The sequence below is a fragment of the Larus michahellis genome, chromosome Z (genome assembly GCF_964199755.1).
Source record: "Larus michahellis chromosome Z, bLarMic1.1, whole genome shotgun sequence".
In the NCBI taxonomy this organism is placed as follows: domain Eukaryota; kingdom Metazoa; phylum Chordata; class Aves; order Charadriiformes; family Laridae; genus Larus; species Larus michahellis.
Genome location: NC_133930.1, coordinates 44,482,187 through 44,508,704, shown reverse-complemented (window position 1 = coordinate 44,508,704; position 26,518 = coordinate 44,482,187). Strand labels below are relative to the sequence as shown.

The window sequence follows — 26,518 nt, the reverse complement described above, 5'->3', positions numbered from 1 at the left end:
GATTGCTTACTTGGTCAGTATTTTGAAGCAGTGCAAAATCCACATGCGTGCTTGGTGACCTTTACGAAAGCTATGAAAACCATTACATTGAAGAAATGGTCGGGGACCACTGCAAGCAACGTATATACTTTCATTAATACAAGCATTGTGGTCAACAAATATCAACAGCGAGAAGAAATACAATTAAAAAAAAAAAAAAAGAGTTACAAGGCCATACCAGCATTACTAAAAAGAGCTGCTTCCTAAAATTTAGCTTCTGTGCCAAAACAGAAAGCCTTTTTTTAAGTTTGGTTTTAACTAACAGGATGCCAGGAGATTTGTCATTCAAAACAGTTGTGTATTTATAATCACTAACATCGCATCAGAAAAGTTTCACTTTCTACAGAAATTCAGCCAGTCTACAAAAGACTCACATGCTTTCAGCACTGCAGCTCTCCACTCAGATTAAGAGCTAGACATCAGAATAAAAATGCGGTCACATGGACATCAGCATAACAGTCACTGCAAGCTGCTACTGAAATCCTTTCTTCCCCTGTTACAAGGGCTAAGAGCAAAGGAGTACACAGACTACAGGAAACATTATAGAAATTATGGTTCTTAATCAAGGGGCACTTCTGCAGACTGCAGGCAGTGGAGAATTGGAAATTGTCATACATAACCTGGCCTTGCCCCCCTCCACCCTCTTGCTTTATAAATTATGGATATGCACCAGAGATAAAACAAGTGGAATAACTTTGGGACGCTTGGTTAAGAAGTGAATCGTGTCTCAACACAGCTTCAAAATAAAGCAATGAATTTTGACTTCACAAGTGACTTTGTAAATGGAGCTGCAACAAGAGTATTTTTCCAGAAAGCTGGTAATCTGGTTAGAGCTGGCAAACTAGAGGGTAGAACTTCTACAAAGATCAGTCTCTGAGTCCATCCCTCAGCCGTGCTCTGCTTCAGAGAGTTACGAACAAGCAAGTAGCAGATCTCTACTTCTTCCCCATTGCTACCACCAGCAGTGTGCTCCCTAGTTCCTCATCTTCCCTCTAGTCTGGACCTCCCTGCATCTCAACTGAAGATGGGCAGGTCCCTGTAAAACAAAAAAGCAGAAAATAAATGGAGAACCAGTTGCCCAGCAGCATTTCAGTATTTCCAATAAACTTTCTCTGCACATCACTTCCCCCTCCACCCTTCAAGAGGTATTTTCCTGCACTCCCTTTGCTGTCATGACTTCCTCAAAAATAATGTAAGAAATTCACTTCCTAAAAGTGTTAACTCTGTATGTAATAAATTTCACAGCCTTAGGGATGAGTACTCTTGACATGCTGGAAGGGTATAATGGGCTTTCAGATAATTTTAACTCTGCATCAAAGCTCTCTTTGGAAAGTTTTGGTCAGATGTTTCTGTATTACATGGTATTCTAATTTTAAAAAAGTTGCCTACAAATGGCAGCCTGCCTTATGGAAGATATATTTGTTCTAGTAACTACGCATTTTTACACACAGAAATAAATGACAGACAATCCTGAAGTATTTAACTTCACAAGCCAGAGTCTACTTTGATCTATGATTTTCTAGATACACACTTTTCAAGTTAAAAACTTCAAAGATTAAACAGCACTAATTCCTGAAATTTTCTTGTATCTATTGCCTTTTTGACAAAGGTATATTCCCAAAGGAAACAGACAGAAACGACTCAAGCCCCAGTAGTGCAAGCAAGGCTGTAACTAATTTTTGCTGCATTTTTTGTTACAAATCCAGCTCACAAAGGCATTTTATTTTGTCCTCAAGAACATGAATTCCATTTATGTATCTCCGGCCTTTTTCTTCCAATCATTTAGGTTGGAAAAGACCCTTAAGACCATTGAGCCCGACCATTAACCTAGCACTGCCAAGTCCTCCACTACACCGTGTCCCTAAGCACCACGTCTACTTGTCTTTTAAACACCTCCAGGGATGGTGACTCCACCACTTCCCTGGGCAGCCTGTTCCAATGCTTGATAACCCTCTTGGTGCAAAACATTTCCTAATATCCAATCTAAACCTTCCCTGGTGCAACTTCAGGCTGTTTCCTCTTGTCCTATTGCCTGTTCCTTGGGAGATGAGACCGACCCCCACCTCGCTATAACCTCTTCTCAGGTAGTTAGAAAGAGTGATGAAGTCTCCCCTCAGCCTCCAGGCTAAACCACCCCAGTTCCCTCAGCCGCTCCTCGTACAACTTGAGCTCTAGGCCCCTCACCAGCATCGCTGCCCTTCTCTGGACACGCTCCAGCACTTCAATGTCTTTTTTGTGGTGAGGGGCCCAAAACTGAACACAGTACTCGAGGTGAGGCCTCACCAGTGTTGAGTACAAGGGCACGATCACCGCCCCAGTCCTGCTGGCATTCATCTTCAGGAGTTGCATCTACTGGAAACACTACCTGGAGCAAGGTTTCTCTCAGCAGGGACTGCTATTGTTTCTTTCACAGAAGCACAAATCTCTACCAAAACTCATTATGTTGGATGACCACATGCCTCTTGACAGCTTTCCGCACATACCCCCTGTGCCAGCAAAATGGTAAGCGGCCTGTCCTTCCTACTGCTGGCCACCAGCTTTTCAGCTCAGTACAAATTGTCTGAGGGAGACCAACACAACGTGCTCTCTCCCAGTGTCATGTTTCATTTTGTTCTTTTTCATGTTGAAGTGTCAGACAAAGAAAAAATCGCTCTGATGGGGGGGGGGGGGGGTGTCTCTCAGCTCTTTGCACAGGGAAAAAACATCAATGAGGAACTACAAGAAAGCACGAGATCAGCATGGTAGTGCATTTGCGACAACTGACATTGCAGAATAGTTTGATGAAGAACAACAAATTTTAATTTTCCTTTTCCATCCTGGGGAAAGAGTTCTTTTAAGAAGGGCTTATTGTACTCAGTAAGAAAACCTGTGCTGCCAGAAGCAGAGTCTGGCAAGCAGCATTTTCTTGTTTCACCTCCCGTAAAGGTCTCACACCCAGACACAGAAGGCAGCAGTGGCTGCTCCTTAGGAGGGCAGCACTCGAATGCAGCTCCCTGAAGCCGGGAGAAAGCCCGGCGTTTCGTAGGATGGCTCCCTCCCTATTCATGGTGTCTCAGTAACCTGCCTCAAGGCCATTTTGTATTTCTGCTTCTCCTTTGCTCTGTGTGCAAAACTCTCCCTTTCGAATCAGAGTCCTGCTATCTTTCTACCCCACAGTGTTTCTGGAACTATTTTGGCTGCTCAGTGAATTTCACCAAGTACTGAAATGCTGGGTGCCAGAAAACGTTGCCCTCTTTTGGCACTGATCGGGAGCCGCTGGAGCAACCATCACCCCCTGTGGAAGGGGTTGTCCTGAGGCAGAGCTCTCCACCGGCAGCAGGGAGACGATGTGCAGATGGGGTCGGTACCACCTTTGAATCATTTCTTCCCACCAGAGGAACCACAAACAGCCCAGCATGCACTGAGGAACACAACCAAGCGTTCGGCCAGCGAGGGACGAGCGTCCAGCACGCAGCCCTCTGCAGGTACTACTGCCCCAGTGAGACCATGGCCCTTGGCACCAGGGCAGCATGCACCTCCCAGAACAGGGGGAACGTTTCTATCATGATGTAGTTCAAGGTTATGGGGCCAAAAACCAAACCCCATTCGCCCAAGAGAACATCCCTGGGTCCCCAAAACATCTTGGTTTCTTCCATTGCCCTTGCCTGCCTCGCACTTGGAGGAAGAGCCTCACAACATATCAGGAAGGCAAGTGTGCTGAAGTGCAAACAGTGTTCTGGGTAGACTGCAGTCCATCACTGCAGGAGAGACTATTCTGTTATGGCAACCTGTGGGGTACATCCACTGTGACCAGTCGTGAGCAATATGTGGCACACTCCTCAGCAGTTATAAAAAAATTTAACAAAAGCCACTCATGGTCTTAGTAGCCTGCCCAGAAAACGTGGTGACACCCAAGTTTGCATCTGCAGAGCAACAGTTGCGTGGCAGAGTCCCTCTTCCCTCACAGGTCAGATGTTTCTCTCAAATTCACAGCAAGAGAGGCTTTGGCCTCACAGCTTCCTCAGGTCTGAAGATCAACAATGTGCTGGAAGGAAAACAAGTTTTGGAAAAGAAAAACAAAACTAAAAAAAACCAAAAAGGACTGCCAGAAATGGAGAAGTGCTGGGTCACCAAATAAAGACAGCTCCCTTCCTATTTCCTACAGTGACAGCAGTGAAATTTCTCTAGCAATTAATGAGTTTGCACAGGTGTTACTCCAAGTGTAACCATAAGACTGTCTAGCTGGCAGCAGCACCACTGAAGTGATAGCGTGTTGGTAGCAACAGAGAAAGAGAGCAGAGCTCATCTGCCATAGCACACAGTAACTACTGCAGGGTTGGCAGTCAAAAATCAGCTTGTAGGCTTGACATGGAAATCCGTCAAATGCAACAGGGAAACCCCAAACACCTTCCTCTCTGCAAGCACACCCAAGGAGTCAGAAAAGCTTCTGAATTACTTTTCATTATCTTGGCAACAACAAAGGACGCACCAGTGAGCCTCAGCTCTTTTAGAACACCTCCCAGGCTTAAATTCACTGTCATTCTCAATGCACTCACTAGGTACAACTTAAAATGTTTAACGCTCTTTCTGAAAGCTTTCTTAAGGCATCAGAGAAAGTTTATGTCAAGCTTTGTCTCAAAGAACATTTGAGTAAACAAGCTGAAATCCTGATAGGTGTGTGGGTTCAGGCTTCCACTAGCTAGTGAACAGGGTAAGCGCAGGCATTGCTGCAAGCAGCCAGACACAACCTTTGTCAGAGATGCAGGTATAAACCGTCTCCACAGTGAGTACAAACTCTTCCCAAGCAAGGTTCCTCCAAAACCCACATCCTTTTGGAAGACCTGGCACAGTAATGGCTGCACATGGAAAAAGAAAAGCTACTGTGTGGCTGTAAACAACCCTGCATGGAACCATTTCACCATACTGCTGAAAGACAACGGTTTGTCAGAGATGGAAACGTGGTGATAACGTGAAGCTAGATGACAGAACGCTTGAAGCGGCACCCACATGAAAGATAAAGTGATCTCTGCTGCACGGGCTGTAGATGCTACCGCTTGCACTACCTAAGCACAAACACATCTTTTTTCTCATGACCGCAAGTACAGCGGGTACTGGCATTACAGTGAGCACAAGGCACACTGCCCTCTTCCAAAGAGGTTACAGAAAACCCACAACCATGTGGAAATCAGACCGCCACCAAGAAACAGTCACCGTTTCTGGCCTCACATGATTTTTCATGCTATAATGCTGAAACTCTTTTCCCCATCTGCCACATGACTAGCAGAAGAAACAACCTTCAGTCAACACAACCAGGGTAGCATAAAAAAGGCCAACGCTGAACTCTAAAAATAAAAGCAGGGAAGGTAGCAGCTTTTCTGAATTCTAAAGCTCTGCTCCAAAGTTAGAGCCTATTAAACAAGCATCTTAAGTAAATCAGGAGAGCGCATAAAATTACTTTAAAAAGCAGTACTATGAAGAACAACAACAGGAGACTTGTCTATGAAATTTATTATCAATTTGTAATTTTCTCCACTCATAGTCTTCCCAAAATAGTATTTTTCCCTAATTCAGTTTAGTTAATTTTCACATTAACTTCATATACTTTACGCATATTTGTTGGGCTGGATTGCTAGTAAGGTAGCAATTCTACAGCATATGGCACTGCAGAAAGGGCCCCTAACACGGTCCTCCGCTCAGTGCGAAGCTGGTTCAAGAAAACGTCTGTGTACACATTGCCTACCCTCCTGCACGCCCAACTACTTGTTCCTTTTCCCAACTACTTGCTGTCACACCTCTTCTTCCACTGATCTCACAAATCAAAATCTACTGCTAACCATTAATGCTCAATGATCCAGTTTAAAAGATGATTTAAAAAAAAAAAAAAAAAAGAAGTGTTAATGCAAGTCATGGAGGAACGTGCTACCAGATGTCCTAGGATGAGATGGCAATGAGCTGACATTCTTCAATCCAATGTTGCCTTGTATCCTGCAACTACACTTGGAAAGACAGTACTCTAGGAGAGGCAGCAGGAGAGACCTCAGAAATGTGGGCAGACTATAACATGAATGTATCAGAGGCTGTTTTCAACTTCTTTTATACCACGTTTTTATGAACAAGAAAAGTTTGTAAATACTTATGGAGTTCTCGTTTTCTACTCCCTTGGTTTTCAATTGTGATAGAAAACCTCTCACATAAGTCTTCTGTTTGGCCAGCTACAATCCAGTCATTAACATTAGCCAGAGAAGTCAGAGGAAATATTTTGGGTGTAGCATATGAGAGCCTTTTGTTTTAGTTTGGTTTTGCTTCTCAGCAACTAGTAGTTATTTAGCTTCATTTTCTGAAATTTCAATTCCTTTAAGATGCTCCACCGAAGACAAAGATGAAGTTATTTGTGATGCAGTATGATGTGACTAAGGAGAGATTTACTAGGACTTACACCGGGGTTCGGTCAAAAGCTCCAGTACTTTTCCACAGTGCTCAGTTTCTTCCAGCTACTGAAATTTAATTACTTTCAGGTTAAGAAACAAAGCTGAAATAAATTATAGATAGTTCATTACATTTGGGATACTATTCTGGAAACATCAAATTTGATTTTTATATAGGGCAGTTACAGAGATGGATTACCTAAAATGAAACAGAAGCTCACTGTTTTGAATTAATACAGACAAAAAAGGCAAAACAGGTCAGAAAATTTTCCCTGTAGATTATTTCCTCCCTGAATTATGAAGTTGAGCGGATAGAGTTTAAAAGATTACACTTTGTTACCCTAAACTTCCAGCAGTAGCACCAAAACATCTATGTTAAAAAGTGCAAAGTTAAGGCCAAACATTTTCAGCAGCGTTCACTGCTGGCAAACTACATCCAGATTTCACAGAAAACAAACAAAAGGGTCACATTGCAATGGTTATGGAGGTCACTTCAAGTCAGCAGAATGATCAAAACCCACAGTTGGCCTTTTAACCTAAAATCCAGTAGAAATTTTTCCAGTATAATAAATATACTCCTTTACCATGCAGTCATCTCATCCCAGAAAAGTATCAGTGTGTAGCCTGGATGCTTGGGAGTTTCATCAGGGAGGTCTGTATAGACAGTGACATCGTATGCAAGACCAACTCTGGTGTTTCCAATGAAAAAAAAGTCATTAATTCAACTGTTGCTTCATTATGAGCAGATAAAAAAGGCCACATTACAGCCCCATCTCTGAAACAGTTCTTCATTCAGGTTCAGAGTAACCTCCTTTAGCCTAAAATGCAAAAGACAGCACCTAAAAGAGCTTAAAAGCAATGCAGCTACTGCAAATGGCAAGGAAGAGACACTTGAAGGTGGAAAATGCTAAGGCATTTACACTAATTCTTTTCTCAACATCTTCCTACCTTATGTAAAAATACAGTCACTTTACAATTTTCAGAAAAATTCTGAATAGCTACAGAGAAATGAAACTTTCCATCACAGCTACATATGCATAAGCAGGATAAATAAAAAATAGCAAAGTTAATTAAGATGGATGCAAAAATTCACTGTAAGATGTCTTCTGATACTAATGATCCCAGCTTCACTCTTGTTTCATGACTGATGAAGTAACAGTATTCCAGTAACTTTCAGCTAAAACAGCTATGACTGCATAAAAAAACCCAAAAAAACCAAAATCACAAAAACCAACTGATGAGAATTCACCATGTATCAAGGTGAGCTTGTTACCACGCAACACACCTTTCTGAGGCAGTTCATGCCATCAGGATGCTGGACAAAGACAGGCTACGAGCACATCACAAATGAAGGAGATGCCTTCAGACTAAAAATGAAGATATTGCCATCTTTTCATGACTATGAACATCCTGTAAAATCCCAGCTTCTTGGTGTTTATTAAATGATGAAGGACAGCATCGTGCATTTTGACACTCTCGAGATAAAAGGCAAGGAAAAAACCCAACAGGAAACAGGCAGCAAGTATCATGTTGAGAATGAATAGCTGGCAAAGCACGAAAAGCAAATGTAAACAAAGATAATATCCAAGGCATAGATCAGAATGCAGTGATATATTGTTTACGATGGCATATAGAAACAACCGAACCTTCATACAACAAGGAAGAAAGAGAAGGGAAAATGAAGGGTGGAAAACAATTGATCTAAATGAAGCTACACATATAAACAAGCTGTCAAGTGTATTTAACAACCTGGTCTGAGCTTTACAAAGATTAAGCAGCCACAAAGATTAGGCAGCCTTTCTCTGCACAACCTTGAAACACAGGGAAGCTACCGAAAAGGTAAGATGGGCAGCAGCACTCCAGGCAGCACCTGACGCTTGTAGCTCTGCTTCACTTCTGTTAGAGTACGCGCCCCATTCCACGCTGCACAAGGACACAACCATTACATACGCCTGCGGTAAAACTAGAGTAAACTTGCTCTCACTCCACTATAAGGCTACATGGTGCATCTGATAAGCATGCATTATCTGCAACCTCCATGTGGGTACCTGCCACTCAAGCAGACGCATGCACATTTTATAACCACCAGAGTGATATTTACCATACCCGTAAAGCTCATCCCTTTCCCTAAAGGATGGGTTCAATTCTCAGTTCAAGAAGCATCACATTACGTTATCTTGCTTTTTCGAGCGTTTCAGCTCTAACTGTAGCTGAGAAACTGTTTCTGCAAGATACCTCTTTTTTCTGACATCAGCAGAGTTTGTAATTCTTTAGAACATACAAAAAACCACCAGCACATAAACACTATTAAAGATAACATTACTTAGTAGATATAAGAAAGCTGCGCTCAAGTGTGACAGCTCAAAAGTTTTTAAAAATACATAACCCTCTCAAATGAGCCTGAGAATTGGGTAAGGGAACAGAACTTTATTATTAAGCCATTTTATGCAGCTGACTAAATACAGCTCTCAAAACATGCCAATTACAATACAATCTATCTGTGGGGTAAAAATGGAAGAAAAAACAAACACAGAAACCCCAATACCATACATCCTGTATGTCCCCACAAACAGGCACACAAAGTCTTTTTCCTCTTCCCCTCCACCCTTGTTTTTAAGAAAAAAAGCAAGTAAGTGACCTCACAAATATATTCTCATTTGCCTTTACCTCTCCTTACCTGCAAAAGACCTGCTACAGAGGACTTACGGCTGTATAGTCAACGACCTTGGGCCATTAAAACTTTACAGTATAAATTACAGACCAATAGGATTGCATAAAAAGAATAATATTAGTTTGAAAAGACACCCTTGACAACACATGGCATACAGTACACACGCAACATTTGAAAGGGCAGTCACCTTTTTCTTTTCCTAACTTTTTTTTTTTTAAAGAAGTTACAAAAAAAAGAAAAAACAGGATCGCTAATACTGGAACACACAAACAAACAAATCAGTGTAGTTTGCATTCTAATTTTCAACTGAAAGTGACAGTCAGAAGAGGTCTCCCCCTTCAGCCTTCTTTTTCCCCCTCAAAAAACAGGGCATGATGACAGCATGAAGGATACTACTCAGCATTACAACAGACGAACTTTGAATTCATCAGGAGTTGCACAGTGATAAAGTCTCCTACAGAGGCACAATCATTCCTCCAGGAAAAGATAAAAATTAATAGCTTACAATTAATTTATTTAGCTAATGAATCCAACAGCAGCTAGGAAACACTGATGTTTCTCCTTGTACCATATTTTGCAGACCATTAACTTCAATAATCTTAAAAACTTCACGCTTGATACTGAAGGTCTGTCTTATTAGCAAGTGGATTTTTCCTGTCACTATTTTACTCCGTAGGCCAGAAGAACTCCCGCACCCCCACTTAATTTGGGACTTATTTTAGTACAGACAGACATGCACAAGGAACTCTGAAACAACTTCCATCTGCCTCACAAAGGAGCCCGAGAAAACACTTTTTCGCTTGATTCATTAATGTTACCATTATGCACAGCTTAAACCAGCAGTGTAAGAGGGTTTCACAGCGTAGCCCCACATTCATCGCTGTAACGAATGACAGCAGGAAACACAGGTTCCAACAGATGGAGGATTCGCTCTGGGGCAGCCTACAGCTTCAGGCTTTTGAGAGGTGACCCTCCGAAAGTGTGAGCATACAGACAAGAGCCAATCGTGCTCCCTCTCTTCCCACCATGTTTGCTTGCTGTTATGCTTTGAAGGTTTTCAGAACAAGGAGGCTAATAACCTATCATTGCTTTACTTTGTCTTCCGGTCTTTTATTATTTACCAGTTTCCACATCATCGGAGCATTTCTAATTTACACTATGCCTGCACGTAAGGCTTCTAAGGAACAACATGCAGGAACACACATCCAAATATTTTTCATTTGCGGAAAGTACAGACTCATCATTTAATCAGGCACAGATTCAAGAGTTTGCCTCTTTCTTAAGTGCCATGCAGCATGAAGGGTAAGGGTTTTCAAGAAGAAAAGGTGGCACTGACAATGGTATTTCAGACAATGAACAAAAAAGAAAGGAGAGATCTTGCAGCTGCTAAATCCTCCACAGACAGCGCCAGCGCACAGCCGTCCCGCCCATCAATGTGGTCATCTTCTTTCAAAGGAGCACATGACTTTAAAGAAGTTATGACCACAGGGTTAGCAGACAATATATGGGATTTCTCCATGATCATACTCTGCTAAGCAATTAGGTCAAACCGTGCTCTTGAAAATTAGTTTAGCACGGCTGAAGGTCAAGGAATGAAAGCATGCGCGGGAGGAGATGAGGCAGAAAAGGAGTTGTCTCAAACAACTCCTGTTTGTACGTGTCTCAAACACGTACAAAGCCCTTCCCAGAAAGAGGAGTTGTGCTGTTGCTAGAACTTTATAGTGTATGAAAGGAACATTCTTGGCACTGAAAAAAACTGGCATCTGTGTACAAATAGAAAAAGTGTAGTTCCAAGTTACAAGCTGTACACAGAAACAAAAAGGAGCTCCTTTACATCAGTGTGCTCACCAGTACTGTCTTGTTCATTTTAAATTACACTTTTGTCAATGGATTGATGTGGCTTAATAGTCAGGTAAATAAGCAGATTTTTGTTGCTGTTAACCAGAACAAAGAGATATTACATGCTTTTATTACAGACAGAGTTCTGTAATTCTGTTTTTTTTAAATAGATTCTCTTGCATGAGCAGGAATTCTGATGTCAGATTTTTTTTCTATTCACATTTGGGTTTTGGAATGCAAATTTGAATGAATAAAGTACTCTGGGTCTTCCTTGGCAGCAGATGTTCAGAAGACAAGGCACACTGAAAAAGCTGGAAACATTACTGAAGGCTTGATGATTCTGTCCTCCTGGATACCCATAAATTACTGCAGATACAAAACAAAGACATACTAACAACTTTACAGATTGCTAGAAGTAGTTGACTGAATTATTTAAGTCTGAAAGTAGACAAACAAGGACTAAATTCTCTTGCCTGCTCTTTATAGTGCTTTGAATGGTTAGAATAGGTGGGTGAGAGGCAAACACCAGACAGGCACAGACAAAACCTTCCCTGCTTCCTGTATGTATATAAACAATTCAGCTCTGTCCTCAATTTCATATTATCTACCCAGCATTCACTTGTACAGTCTGGGTAACACCAGACATGCATGCTTGTCACTGTGCCAGTAGACGAGACAAGAAATGCAAGTTAGCAACATCACTGAAACTTTATACAAGAGGCTGGGCTGAGCAATGGCCAGACACTAATTTATTTTTTTTCTGTTCTCTGATCCAGTTATTGCCTAGGCAGGAATAGCAGTTACAACATTATCAGGGAAAAAAAATAAATAAAAATTCAGGTTGTTGGCTGTTCTTTTGTAAGCAAAAGCATAATATCTAAATGCTGTGACTTGCTCTCTTTAGGAGCTGTAAAACTTCTCACTGATCAAGAGAAAAACGGGTTTTCATGGTTGCTTTTTGAGAATTCATTTTACCTTAAGATCACTTTTCACTTTTAAATTTCATCTAATAAAGTTCAATGTGAGATGGCCTAAGTGCACAGGTATTATACATACAATTTGAAAACTAAAGTTAAACATGCTATGCTATGCTCAATCCCTTTTTTTTTTTAACTTTTATTTTTAATATGAGACTAAGCTATACTACAAAGCTCAAGAGCTCTTAGCTTCCTAGTATACAGACAACAGCAGTGCTAAACCACACTTTCACATTCTCGCTGTCTCTCTCATACGTACTCTACAGTTCACAAAACACTGTGTAGTGACAGATTGACTGAATCTGGGTATTCTGTGGTTCTCTCTCAATGAACACTTCCAAGTCACTGATCTTTGACATATGCATTGATAACACTGTAACAAAAGGGAAAAAGTACGGACCTATTCTAGGGGACTTTGGAGCTGGTTCTTTGTCAATATGCAGTGGAAAAAAAAATTCACTAAATGTGGTGTCAGTTATATCACATGACAAGCACAAGGTGTACACAACTAGTATGAAAGTGAACTCAGTCTAAACACACATGTATCATTCTTGTAAAACTTGGAGATGGTAAAAACAAAACAAAAAAGTGACAATGTGAGAAGGTTCCATGCCTCAAGACCCTTAACACAAACACTTACACTTAAGTGATTGTCAAACTACGGAATGCAAAGAACTAGGTATTATCTTGTTTGCCGAAGCAAGTACTCAAGAAAATGCTTCAGACAGAAGTCTACTCATAGACACAGTAGTTTAAAATACCAATGTGAAGTCCATGCCGAGATGTAGTGGTATTTAATGTATAAACTGGGGGAATATGTACAACTTGTAAAACTTCCAAGGCAGCTGGATGTCAGCCATTTCCTATTAATGATACTTAGGCTGGAGCTTGCTCAAACCCATTTGGTCTGAACACATGTACATCTGCTAATGCCTTTTCGGAAATCATATTATAATGTGAAAAGCAGAGTACTCACGCTTGTAAATAGTTCGTGTAATAACTACATCTATAATGGAAAGGAAAAAGCCAGAAAGAAGGTGGGGTAATGCAGAGAAATGCAGAGATTTTCAAGCAAAGTGCTACTCTTACTGCCATTTATGGTATTAAAAAGGAGCTTGCACATACAGGTACATAAAGGATCAATACCTAAGTACATAGCCATATAAATAAAGAACATAATATACCATGCCAGTACTTAATCCCAGTGTTTGAGTCTTAATGCTTCTATTGTTCTTTAGTATTTAATTTTCCCCCTTCATTTGGGCTTTTCATTAAATTTGTAAGCCAGCTCAGCAATTAACATTAAATCATAAGTTAGTCTTGCTAAATATTAAAAGATGTACGTGAAGTACATATGACTCAGAACATAAGAGCTCATCACTTACTCAGAGAGTCTTAAACCAGGATGCTGGGCTGAATATTAAAGCATATGAGCAGAACAAATATTTGATTTTAGTGATGCTTAAGACTGTTGTTGTTGCTATTTCAAAATTAAGGTGTCTTGAGTTTCCTGCTTCTCTTCTGTAGCAACACCTTCTGAAGCATACCTGAGGTGGGTGCTTGTCCTTCAGTTTGGGGAAGAGTCTATTGATAATGCTTATCAGATCTCAGTTATGCCATCCACTCTTTCATGACAATGAGCAGTCTCCCTTTATTTCACCTTTTCAGAACCTCCCTGTTTTATACCATATGACCTATGACCTTAGTGAGCAATGACAACATGCCTCTCAGCAGCATTTCTATGCAGATTTTGACTCTGGAAGATATCTACATTGAATGTCCACAAATGAAAATACATGAATGCATGACATTCACAGTACCGCTGCTCCTGTTAGATACATTACACGATGCTAATGTAAGAAAATGTTGCTTTTTCAGTATATTTGAAAGGTCATTTAATATGGTGATAGGGTATGGATCATTCACCAAACACTTGCTAGAAAAAGGGTAAAATCTAATTACTGAAAGTGGAAGTGAGGATGGACTGCAGAGCCCCAAACAGGTTATGACACAGCTTTCCCAAGAAATAACAGAGTTAAAGGAGTGGAATGGATTTCACCACGTTTCATTACTTCCTACAGGTATGAAGAATCACTGTAAAATCCACAGGTATCTTACTAACCTTTCAGTACCAGAGCACAAGCAGAAACATACATCCTCAAGCTTATACTCCACAGAAGATGGCAGAGTCATTTTTTGTGGGGGGAAATTTCTGGGTTTTCTCCTCCAATTATTACTTTGATGTTAGCTAAATGCATAAGAAACTCACCAAGCAATACAATCTATAAACACGTAATTTAATTTAAGCCAAAAAATTTAAGGCAGTGATGAAAATACTGCTTTTCCTTGACTGAAGACAGCTTTTTAAGAAGATATGGCATTACAAACAAAGCACAGTTTGTGTCACGTACACAAGTCTCATACCAAGCGCCTTAGTAACTGTCCATATACATTATGGTTTTATGAGCTGCTATTTACAGACAAATAATTGCCCACTTCCCCAGCTCTTCAGCCTTTTTCCACAGCTACTCACTCTCCCAGACAAACTTGGGCACTTAGGAATTTAGAACATTTAAAAAAAAATATTTCAAGTTGTCCTCTCTGATCTCCATGCAGAGGATGGCCTGCCTGGCTACCCTACGGCTGCTGCCGCAGGAAAACATACTCAGACTGTGCAGTCACAGATCTTGTTGTCCAGGGTTAATTGAGAGTCAGGTTTTGCTTCCCAGTTCAGAGCAACTCTTCCACGCGGTCTTAGCCAGCCACACCTGCACAGCACGGACACGGAGCACACAGGGCACAGGTATTACGGTGGGAGTTAACAGACTGAGCCAGCATCCATCACAACCGGAGGCTTCCCCATCTCTCTGTCCGTGCATTCCTACGCCATGCCGACGGCTGGCACTGGTACTTCCCCAGTGTGGCCACGCTGACCCAGTTCAGGGAGCTCAATCTGTAATGCCCTCCTGCTTCCAAGGCTGTGCTCAGGATGGTGGCAGTGCCAGCATGGGAGAAGCAGAAGGAGAATGCAGCTCAGCAAGTGAGAAACAGGATCGTCTCATTCACTAGCCCTCTCATTCGGCTGGTTTAGCCACCCTCTAAAAATACGCTGGTAGGCAAGCAGGCAGGGCAGCACTGACCAGGAACTAACACACCCTTAGCATAGACAGTAACGTAAAGGTTTCTTTAGAAGGAACAAAAGGGGCAGCAGAAGTGGACCAGCTTTATAAGATATAATCTGTAATGATTTGTTCTCCAGTTAATGTTACAACTGGCAACAAAAGCAGGAAAAGCGATCCTTCTTTTAAGCAAGACTGCGAAATAAATAGTATCAGAAGGCCCTTTCAAATAAAAAGCAATGAGAAAAAGATGAGACATAAGGAACTAAGCCGTTCCCTGATGTGCTTTCCTTTCCCAGGGAATCAACAGCAATTCCGTGCAGATGGCCCTGCTCATGGAGATAATACTGCCAGAGAGACAATATACCAAAAGTCCCAACTTCCATACCAAAATGTTTGAAGTCTATGATTGCAGAAAAAACCCACACACAAACACGCACACAAAAAAAACCCCCAAACTCTTCAAGAAGATAAAGAAAGCAGGAGACAAGGTGAAACATCCATCTCTGGGACTACATCAGCATCCTCTTTAATTAAAAGTAACAGGAGCCAAGTGTCCCAGTAAAGGAATAGGAGTCAGCAAGAAGAAAGCTATCAAAAGAAGGTAGTTTATTACCATCCAAGACTCCCATGTATTTTTTTTTCCCTTAGGAAATAATAAACTGCCAGTTTTGTTGATGGAGCTATTGAAAGTGCTGAGTTCTTGGCCACAAAGTTCTTAAACCCAAGAAAAGTACGCACTAATATTATGTACCTCTGTGGATAAAGGGGAAAAACCCCACACCTTAATCTCCGTTAAACTTGGCAGAATAGTTTAGTTGTAAACCATGCCAGAACAGAATACAATATTATCAATTAACAAAAGTTAACTCCACCTAGTTATACTCACATAACTAAGCAAAGTAAGCACCATATCAAATAACACACACCACACAAAGTACATATGATTGTAAGTTTTAAGCATTGGCTTTCTTAGTCTCATTTAGAAATACAGGATTACGAAGGACCACCTCAGCAATGAAGTCCAATCCTCTTAAGCAGCAGACAGCCCTGCAACAGAGCACGAGACTAAAAATTTCAGAAAACAGAGAAAGAAGAGATGAGAGGCCCCATACCACTCCTCTATAATCACAAGACCAAAGATTCCAGAAGGTGAATGCCCTTTCTCTGTCCCGTAAGAGTAAAAACGCCAAAACACCACAGCTTCAACACACTATGTGACCTGGGGGAACGTGCCTCTGCTATCAGTTCCCATGGTACATGATCGGGTACTCTTAAGTGAACACTTCTACAGGCACACCCACCCAGTACCTTGGTCTTACAATGACTACTTCTGATATTTGAGAGGAAAATGAGGAAAGTGACAAGAGCTCAGAAGCCCATTTACATACCAGACAGAAAGTAGGGATCCTCAACTAACTTGTGAGGACTTAGAAACACAGTATTAATTGCTCACAAATAAAGATACAGTGGAAAACAAATAGTTCAGGTACACCAGTTCAGTTACTGGCTAACTTAGCATCCTGTTTAAGCAAGAAGCATGCAGACAGAACACTACTGCCCAAAGCCATTTTTTTTTTTCCTTTCCAAAGGCTCACTTCTCTGCATAGTTCAGCAGAAAATTCAATTAAACTATACCTTTCAACCAGGCCATATGCGCAGTTGGAATTTACACTGACTGTGAACTCTTCCAAGCTTTGGATATGTCCCCTTATGTTTGTGAGCACCCAGTAAGAGATATTTTTCTTTAGGTTAAGTACAGGCAAGACCATCTAAGCCTCCTAACAAACAGACTTGCTCCTACAGGTAGACAACGCTGGGGAAGACTTGCTCTAGTCAAGCAACTGCACTGCAAGGTCCCTGCTGCTGGTGGTCAAAGCACACGTGTCGCCTGGGCAGCCATGCAATGATGCTTCCTCCTCAACAGTATTCCCTCTTGAAGCGGAAATTGTCTGTCATATTTGCTTGCATAATCAGAAGGGAATAAGGGGAAGGAAACACAACGTCAAAACCAAGAGAATAAGGTTGCAGACCATCACGTGCATTACTCAGTGTAGTGTTTTACAGCAATACTAAACCATGTGAACTCTTGTGGATTTAGGTGAAAGGCACCTATTACCAGATGTTCTTCCCAACATCAGTTTGTGGTGTGCCACAATGGAAAAACAAAAACAAAACACACAAATCCAACACACTGAAAAAATAACATCTTTAGTAAAAAAGGACAACATCCTTAAGGACTACAATATGCCTGAAAACTTTGAAAGAGAGTGTTAAAACTGATCTAAGATATCTACAATGACTGTATCCTTATCAGCTTTGTACTTCCCCAGGACAGTGTGATGAAATCCTTTCCTTTAATTTTAGAAGCTCAATCTTGATACAATTTAGGTTCCCTGTTCACATTGGCTTCATTTCAAAGACACGTCCCAAAGTTCACTCTCCTGGAGACAAGCAGTCTTTCAACTTGTGAATCAGTGAATCAGCAGCCTGCCAGTTCACCTGTGAACACTGTAAACGTAAATCTAGTTTCTAAAGTTTCTTTGTTTCCCCAAGCATTTTAATTTTTCCAATGTATATAAAAAATCATACCACTCCAAGCTTTGTGGCGCAAGGCTAATGTACTAAAGTTTTAAGTCTCCTCTCTTAAAAAGCTTCTTCCCACAGCTTCACCACCTTACTGTTTCTTTTTCCCTTTAGAACAGAGCAGCAGCAATCTCTTTGAAATGGAGAGATGAGAGCTGTGGGTACCATGTAAAGGAGAACGTAACCAGGTATTGCACAAGGATACTGGAAGATACACACCCCTGCAGTTCATCTCTGGTACTAGCCTCTTCCATAACTGCACCAAAACCAACAGGAATGCCACCCAAGAACTGACCAGAACATGAAGGCTCCACTCCTTTTGTATCACCACCTAGGTGATGAGATCTCAGAGTTTAACAAAATTACCTAAATTAGACTCCTTGTCACAGGCCTTTGTATCGTCTTCTACTAAATTTCATACCATTTATTTTACTCCAAAATTCACTGCATAACGAAGACGTGCAATTAAATAGTTTAGGCTTGAAGATCTTCAGGCTTTGTCCACACTTCTGTCAGCTTCTGCCTAGCTCAGCCATGAACTAGCGATGGTTAAGTCGGATCTACTATACAGCAGGGTAAGTCAATGAATGCTTTTCAGGTTTGTTGGATAATCCTCCATTACGTCACCTATCTTCCTGAAATGGGGTCAAAATACAGTTTGAGAAACAGCAGTCTTATTTGAGACAGAGATCCTATGCAAGCCACTACTATCCAGGAAACAGAAACTACTGAGCCTCTGCTTTGAGTGGCACCTTTTCTTTGGAATATAAAATAGTACCAAGTTGCACTGGTTTGCTAACAAAGACAGCTAAAAACAGGACACCTGACCAAGTGCAAGAACCATTTCTCAAGGTTACTCCAGAATGTCTGCACCAGCCATCGTTCTCCTAATTTCCAGCTTAACTTCCTTGTTGTCGGTTTATGTTCTTCTGCCTTTGTAGTAAAGTGACTCTTTATCTCTGTCCCTCCTACATATTTAACTTGAGGTAGATTTATGGAGGCAATCACAACTCCATGCGGGCTGAGATTTCACAGTGCTTTCAGCTGATCTGAGTGTGCACTGCTGCCATAAATTAGATATAAGGTGGTTTGTTTCCCACTTTGACAGCACTGCAGCCTCAAAAAAACCCCAACCGACACAGAAACGCACAGCAAAGGAAAATGATACTGCTCCTTTCAGCCACTGACAGGGTGGACTGAGCTTCGCACACAGCTCTCATGAAAACACAGCCTCAGCCTCCCTTTTCCTAAGCTAAGGGGGCCAATTTCTGCTCAGTACACACGGTACCAGCAGAGGAAGTGACATACTCAAACATCTGTAAAGGGAGATAACAGAGAGAAAAAAAAAACAAAACATCAACACCCCCCACCCCCAAACACACAAGGACAAAAAAGCAAAGCCTGGAAAGGCAGAATGAAAGTTTCATCACACCCACAAGATACCAGCTCTGGTACTGATTGTGCCTCACCGAGCCTGGCTAGAAGAGAAATCAAAGACGAGCATTTTTATCTGCTTCCTGATAAGTTTAGATTTACAAAGATTTGCACGTTTAAACTGAAGGCACAGAATAATCAGCCAGCTCTAGTTTTAATTACACTTCGTTTTAAAAGACCTACAAAGCAGGCATTATTCTCCCCCACAGCAAGTAATAAGCTAAACAGAACCAAGCAGTTAGACCCAAAAAGCATCTGCACCTCTTGTGCTTTTCATGCAGCAAACGTCACCAGTATCACTGTATGGTGACAGCCTCATGCAGTCTGTGCAATCAGCAGCTTGCAGGTTATTATGCGTTTGTGAAAAGGAGGCATTTTGAGGCACGGCTGGGAGGTAAAGTGACTTGAGACACAGAAGAATAATTCCTCCCACCATGCTTTCCAGTTAAGACCTTCTTTTTCTGTACCCACGCAACCACCAGGGACAGAACTTGCAGACAAGCATGGAATAACCAACCTCTCCTCTGAAAGCTAATGTGACTGATACAACATTTACTCAGTTCACTAACAGCACAGAAAGGGTTCTTTGCTGTAGTCTGAATTTCACAATTTTCAACCCTTAAATAAAAAAAGCACATAAAGGCACCAATCAAGCATGTTTCCTGCTCAAAGAGTAGCTTTGTAGCCAACGTTTTCAAGGTTCCTTCCCAGGTCATTGTCTCTAAAAATCTTATATAGTCCACTCAATTTACTGTAATTAATTATCATGTTCTACTGGAATTTGCATACATGTAGTTATAGAAGCAGTGAATTCCACACTTGCACTATTCATTGTTGTGCCTGTACAAATAATACAGGAAGTGGTACCACAGAGGTTTGCACCTTCTGCATCTTCAGTACTTAACCATTTTACCTCTGTATGAAAAGGAAGGTTAACACGTGCCTTTTGATGGAGCAATGGAGATGAGGTTACAGCATGAAAATCCAAGAAAACAAAAACTGAATATTTCAGTGTATCGCAGTTAAAAGTTTTATACCTCACATGCAATACTTTTAGCCTTACCAGATCATCTTTCACATTACTCCTCCCCCCCATATGACTTTCTAATGCGATAATTCGTAGGAAAACCCGTTACAATATAACTTACTAAAGACTGTTGGCATGAGTTTTAAATGTGACCATTCCGAAAGAAAGTATCACCTCAAAGGAACTTCACATCCTATACATCTCACAGTGGAGATTGACAATATTCACACTATTTTAGTACATTGGCTAGTTAGCAAGATTAGGTTGTCGAGTCTGAAAAGTGCCAAGAAGGTCAAATTCTAGTTGCCATCCAAGTATTTTTGTTTGGTGTTTTCCTTTCCTCACATCACAGGGGTGCAATTTAGTTAGAGTTATGGTGTGTGGATAGATGATGGACAGCCTTCACAGTTCTAAACCACAGCATTTCTGAAAACTGGTACATGAATAACCAAAAATACATACGTGTATATATATATAAATGTAAATATATATATATGTGTATGTTCTACCTACGTGTTCTCACTGCTTACTACAGAAATCAGTTTCTAGCATCCAGAAAAAAAAACCCCAACCTTTTCACTCAGCACTCAAAGGTAAAAGAACATTTTTCAGATTATAAATACACATTTGCACAATTCCCTGTTCTCTCTTATCAGCATCTTCAGGATGTTATCCTATGCATTTTTCTCTCACAACTGATAAAGGAATTAGATACCTTAGATGGCAGGCTTAGCTAACTTCTTTTTACTGTTAGCATCTCTGCTTAGTGAGATACCAAGTAGAAACAGACTGGTTTCCAAAACCGCCAAGATTCATCATAGCTTTTATTCAAGAAGTTGCGAGTGTTTCCCTAGTGAGTCCAACAGGTCCAAACAAGCCTGAAGCTTAAAACTGTCACATACCTCTTCCTACTTTTTGAGTCAACAAGAATCTAAGAATTGCAAGCCACAGCGCAATGCAATCATCATTCTTCAATTCCCAAACTTTTTTTCAACAATCTGCATCTCTTCTAAGAAGCAATGAAAATTTAAAGAAAAACAAACAAACGGGGTGGGGGGCAGGGAGTGAAGCAGGAGAGCACTGCTTGTAAGACCAGGAACTAAATCCTTTCAATTCACATAAATAGACACAGTATGTATCTATACCACAGCTTTGTTTGGGTACCTCTCCCTGTAATTATTTAAGCAATAATGCTTTTTTCAGAGTGCTGAAGCAACTCCCAAGTAAGGCCAGTCACAGGAGGGTTATAAAATATTTTGATTAGTTTGATCTGGTTTCAAGGTCTTGCATGCTCACCGTGGTGAGGTTTTTAATACTGATGAACTTGAATTCCTGTCTTCTGGGTAGACTGAAGTAAAAGCACTGCAGCAGGGTATTTAAAATGCACAGTCACACCGCCTGCAACTGCATGCAGAATTAAAATGAACAAAATAGCTTTAGTAAATTTGTTGCTCTCTCATGATGATCTCTACCACCCCTTGAAATTTCATGGTTAGATGACTGCTTAACGCATCTGTAGGTAGCCTGCATCTGAACAATGTGTCATACATAATCACTGCAAATTTTTAAGACGGAAAAAAGTGTATGTAATGCAATGCACACCACAATCAAGAGCACAATCTTTTTCTATGTTCTGTGCTAAAGACAACATTTGATCCACAAGTCTCACAAGACTGTTTTGGCACAAAAGCTTAAGATAAACCAACTTGAACAGCCATGAACATGCCAGAAGAAATCATGTACAGGCGGGACAAGGTAAGGGTGATCCTGTCAGTATCCACAATCCCAAGTCCCCTTCTTCATATTCTCCCCAGGCATAAATTAAAACAAACCAAAAAATGGAATAAAACTCAAAACATTTTGCTAAAAGGACATGGACTGTTGATTACTTTTTCACAGCGCAAAGGTGCTGTGAAATACCAGAAAACTAGAAAGTGCATTTTTCTTTTAGCCCAAGCCCACATCCATTCTCCTTGTTTCTAACATCTCTAGGTTTTATGTTAAACAATATTTAAATCTCCTTTATTAGTTCCAATCAAAAATTTCATTTCACAACCCATTTACTTGCCTCAAGACACCTTTCTTAGATCACTTTCTTATTCAAATGATTTTTAATTCTAGTTACTGTCAGACACATTATAAAGTAATAGAGACTGCTAAATAATTTACAAGGGAAAATAGTGAAGATTATTAAAATTTGAGTATTTGCATCTTCACTGAGCTTTCTCAAAAGGCAGGTTGGCCTAGGAACTTCAGGATCCGTTCATTCAAACACATCTCAATAAAAACTCATCTGTTCGTTTATTCACCTTGTTTGCCGCATGACTGCAGCTAAGAGGAGATAAAAGAATTCTTCCCTAAGAAGGGGAAAAATAGGTTGATTTTGCAAAATGGAACCTTTCATCATTGCTTAGCTGAAGTATTAAATCACGATTCGGGTTCCCAAATGAACACAAGAAATTTTAAAGTCAAAGGTGTTCTTAATATTAATGTTTTCCGAGTTTCGAGCCTCAGGGTTGACATTTGCAACTACATTTACATGCAAACATAATGGTGAGAAACCTACCTAAGGGGTAAAGGAGGAATGGAAAGCAATGGGGTTTACAAGAGAGTATTTCAAGCAACACTAGAAATCTAAGTTTAAAAAGAAGTTAAAAACACCACTGAACTAAACAATACAACAACTATCCTGAGATTTGCTTATTCTTATGGTTTTATAGCAACACTTCATAGGGAAATAATACCAGTTTCTCAAAGTGATGCTGAAGTGAAAGCTTTGGACCTTTTAAATAACTGCATTCCATTTTTAAAGCAAAAGCCCTGTCACACGTTTCACAATATTTTACTGTCCACTAGCATTTTCTCACAAAAGCAGATAAAATTGATGAGGTTCTTAATTTTCTTTAGATTTTTCAAGGAAAAAGCAGAGCAGAGTTTAACATGCTTTTAAATTCTTAAAATATTATAGGTTTAGACTGCATGCCAAGCTTATATAGCATTAAGATTAATAAACCAAACCTCAGTACTCCAGTACCTTGTCTGTAACTGATCACGTTCATATACCAGGTTTTTTACTGAACTCTATTACCTAATATTGTGCTAACTGGAAATTTTTATATTTTTTTTTACCATATAACATCATTCAGTGTTTTCACTTCCCCCTACTTTAAAAACAAAACACTTGGTCTTCATGGCTGTGTTCTGGAGCTAACATGTGACTTCCAAAGCATGTTTGTTTGGAAAAATCCCCATATATCTAAACATTTCTTATATAACTGGCCTAAGGGCAATCGTTCTATTTCATAAATATGTATTGGGGACCAAACATTGCATTGACACGTTCTCTTTAAAATAAATACAAGGGAAGTTACATAACCTTAACACTTTCTGAACTAGTATACTGACACCATCTTCTCTCTGAAAGACCTTAAGAAAACATGATAGGTAATTTCTAGATCTGTGTCTTTATCTTCTTCTAGAAAGTAAATCATGTATCAGTGTCTGTAAGCACAAGCATAGTTTATTTTTAAGGGCCCAGAAACCTAAACCTAAATTTCAGAACACTTTATCTGTTCTTGACAAAAAGAACGGAAACCAAATCAAACCATTTTATGTGTCCAAACAAAATATTTAGACCTCACAACCTAAACTTGAGGTTTAGCATGATAACGTGTTTTTCTAACAAGATATCCAATACGTCAACATGACTTTGCTGTCCGACGCAACCTGTCATTCTAGATGTATGAAAAAACCAACCTAGAACACTTTGTGAAAATAGAAGCACACATTTATCATGTATCTATACAAGGCACAGCAACAAGCTTGCACACAAATGGGGTGAAGTTTATTTTAAATACGGTCCAATGAACTTTCTGATAACGTGGGGACTTTTTGTTTGGTTGGGGTTTTTTTAAGAAATGGTGTCGTATGTCTAAGTTCCTGCCTATGCCAGTACCTTGTTTGCAACATTTGCTACTACTGGACCCTTCATTGGACCCTTTGCTACTACTGATCACTTCACATGGGATCATCTGCCCCACATATAGCAGTCTATGGTAATTAAATGCTGATCGTAAGCTTTGAAATTGCTAAGATGAACGCTAGAAAGGGATTCTGACATCCTGGTGTGCTAAAATGCCACCAGATTCCCCCACAAAGAAGGGGGAAGGAAGATAAAAAAGGACTTGCTTTAACACAAGTCAGTGTTAAACTAACAGTTTTAAAACACAGAAAGCACTAAAAAAAACAAGGCATGAGTAACAGCTTGAGCTCTTTACGCAAATAGTGTGGCAGGAAGAGATCACTGCACAGCATTCAAGAATCAAGGTTCAAGCAAGGCAGCGCTCTGCTGTGCATCCCCTGACCTGACTCCCAGCTCCCACAGTGATGCCCGGAAAGTGGATCTTCACCGCAGGACTGCTGGTGAAACGCAATTACAGGCTTTCCCTCGCTTCTTCAATCGCGTTACTAAAGCCAAACCGACAGGCGCTATGTACGCAGTCCCTCGCTACCGACACAATGCAAACTTCAGCCCTACAAACCCAGTCCCCGGCGAACGGCAGCCAGCCCGGTAGTGTCACCGCAGGGACCGGGGAAGGCACCGCACAACCGCTGCGCGGCCCCACACCCCACCACTCCCGGACCAAAAACCCAAACGCGCCGCAGCTCAAAGCCCAACTCCGGGCACCCGAGAGGGGGCGGGATGGCGGCGCGAGGCCAGTCCCAAGCGGCAGGAGCCCCGCCTGCCCTCGCCCCTCCGCGGCAACGGATTCCCCCCGCCGGCTCGCACCCACCTGCCCAGGTCCTCGCCCGTCTCGTAGTGCTCCTCCAGGTTCTCCTGCCTGAACACCGTCATGGTCGCCGCCTCGCCGCCGCCGCCGGCTTCAGCCCCTGCTTGGCGCCCTCATCACCAGCGCCCCGGAGCCGCCGGGGCCGCCCCGCGCTCGGCTGCGCGCCCTGCGGAGTAGCGCGGAGGTGAACGCTCGCCGCCCCGGCCGGCACCGCCCCCCCCGCCCTCCCCCACCTCCTGCCCCGCGACACACGCGGAGGAAGCGGCACCGCGGGCCGGAGGGCGCCTCCCCTGCCCCCGCCCGGGCGGCGGCAGAAGAAAGCGGTGTCCCCCGCCCCTTCCCCGGCGGCCGCACCGCCGCCCAGCCGCCGCATTCCTCCGTGGCTCCGTTGCCCGGTCAACCGGGACGTGCCGCCGGGCCTGCGGCGAGAGCCCCCGGGCGTCCCCGCACCTGACCCCGCGGGAGGGCAAGGCGGGGGATCCCCTCCCCTCCTCCGGGCAGGGCCTCGCCGGCCCGGTCCCCCCTCCCGCGCCCTCTCGCCCACCCTCACCCGCTGCTGCCGCCGCCGCCGCCACTGCGGCGCCTCGGCCGCTCCGCGACCTGTGAGGCAGCGTCAGCGCCGCGGCCGCTCCCGGCCGGCGCGCAGGCACCGCGCCGGGCCCCGCCGCCCGGCCAATGGGAAGCCGCCCACCGCCTCCCTCCGCCGCGGCCCGCCCGCTGCCGCTCCGCCGCCGCCAGGTGCGCCCCGCCCCGGCGGAGGGGGGAGCCCGCGGCCGCGCACCCCCGCCCCGCCCCGCCCCGCCCCGCCCCGCCGCGGGCCTGCCGGCAGCCCCGGCGCTGCCATTGTGTGCGCTGACGCCGGCCGCGCCTTCCCGCCGCCCTCCGCCCAGCCCGACCTGTCAAAGAAGCGGGACAGAGCGGGGCGGTGCCGCCGCCATCGCCCGCCGCCCCGCACCGGCAGCCACGCGTCTGCCGCGGCCGGAGCTCCGCCGGGTCCCCCCGTCAGCAGGCGGGGTTGCGGGGGGCCCGGCGTGGCCCCGCAGCCGCCTCGGCTCGGGCACACCGGCCTGGCGCCGGCGGTGCTCCTGGGCCCTTCGCAAAGTGAGCGTGGAAGTACCGTTTGCAGGTGTTCTTTTATCACCAGGCAACAATAGTAAGAATTTCTTAAATGCAAAACATTTTTGCATTTATGCATTTTGCAAAAATGCAAAAAATTGTCTCTGCAGAGTGCTGCACCTTATATTTGGCATTTGTTAATGTTTCCTGTCTCCACGCGTGCTGCTGCTCAGGGTCAGCTTCGCCCGCCATGGTGTTTTCTGTGGTCCCATGTTGGTCCTATGCCAAGTTGGAACTTCGGCTGCTGCTTACGTTTTGGAGATGATTTTTTTTCCCTGCTTGCTCTGTTTTCCTTCCATCTGTGTTGTTCAGCCTCAAGTGAGTACATGATGTCGGGTAACTGAACAGCTTTTAACTTCCATGTGAACTCTCAGAAAGAGAATTGCTCATCAAAGGTGAAAAAAAGTTCAGTGCAGTCATACGATTTTACAGTTACTTGATTTAGCACTGCAGAGAGCCTGGCCTTCTTCGGGTACAGGGCAGCAAGTACAGAAGCCTTGAAATTTTCTGAGTGAG

At 42.6% G+C, this 26,518-nt stretch overlaps 1 protein-coding gene across 1 annotated transcript in view; it reads right to left on the bottom strand.

Moving 5' to 3' along the window:
* Positions 1–25,573, bottom strand: part of DAPK1 (death associated protein kinase 1) — a 92,009-nt gene extending 66,436 nt beyond the window's left edge. The window contains exons 1-2 of the mRNA XM_074569505.1: positions 25,437–25,573; positions 24,890–25,052 (exon numbers count right to left, since the gene is read on the bottom strand). Coding sequence (XP_074425606.1) covers positions 24,890–24,951 — 62 coding nt within the window. The 5' untranslated portion in view covers positions 24,952–25,052; positions 25,437–25,573. The remainder of the gene's footprint in view (positions 1–24,889; positions 25,053–25,436) is intronic.
* Positions 25,574–26,518: the final 945 nt, after the last annotated feature.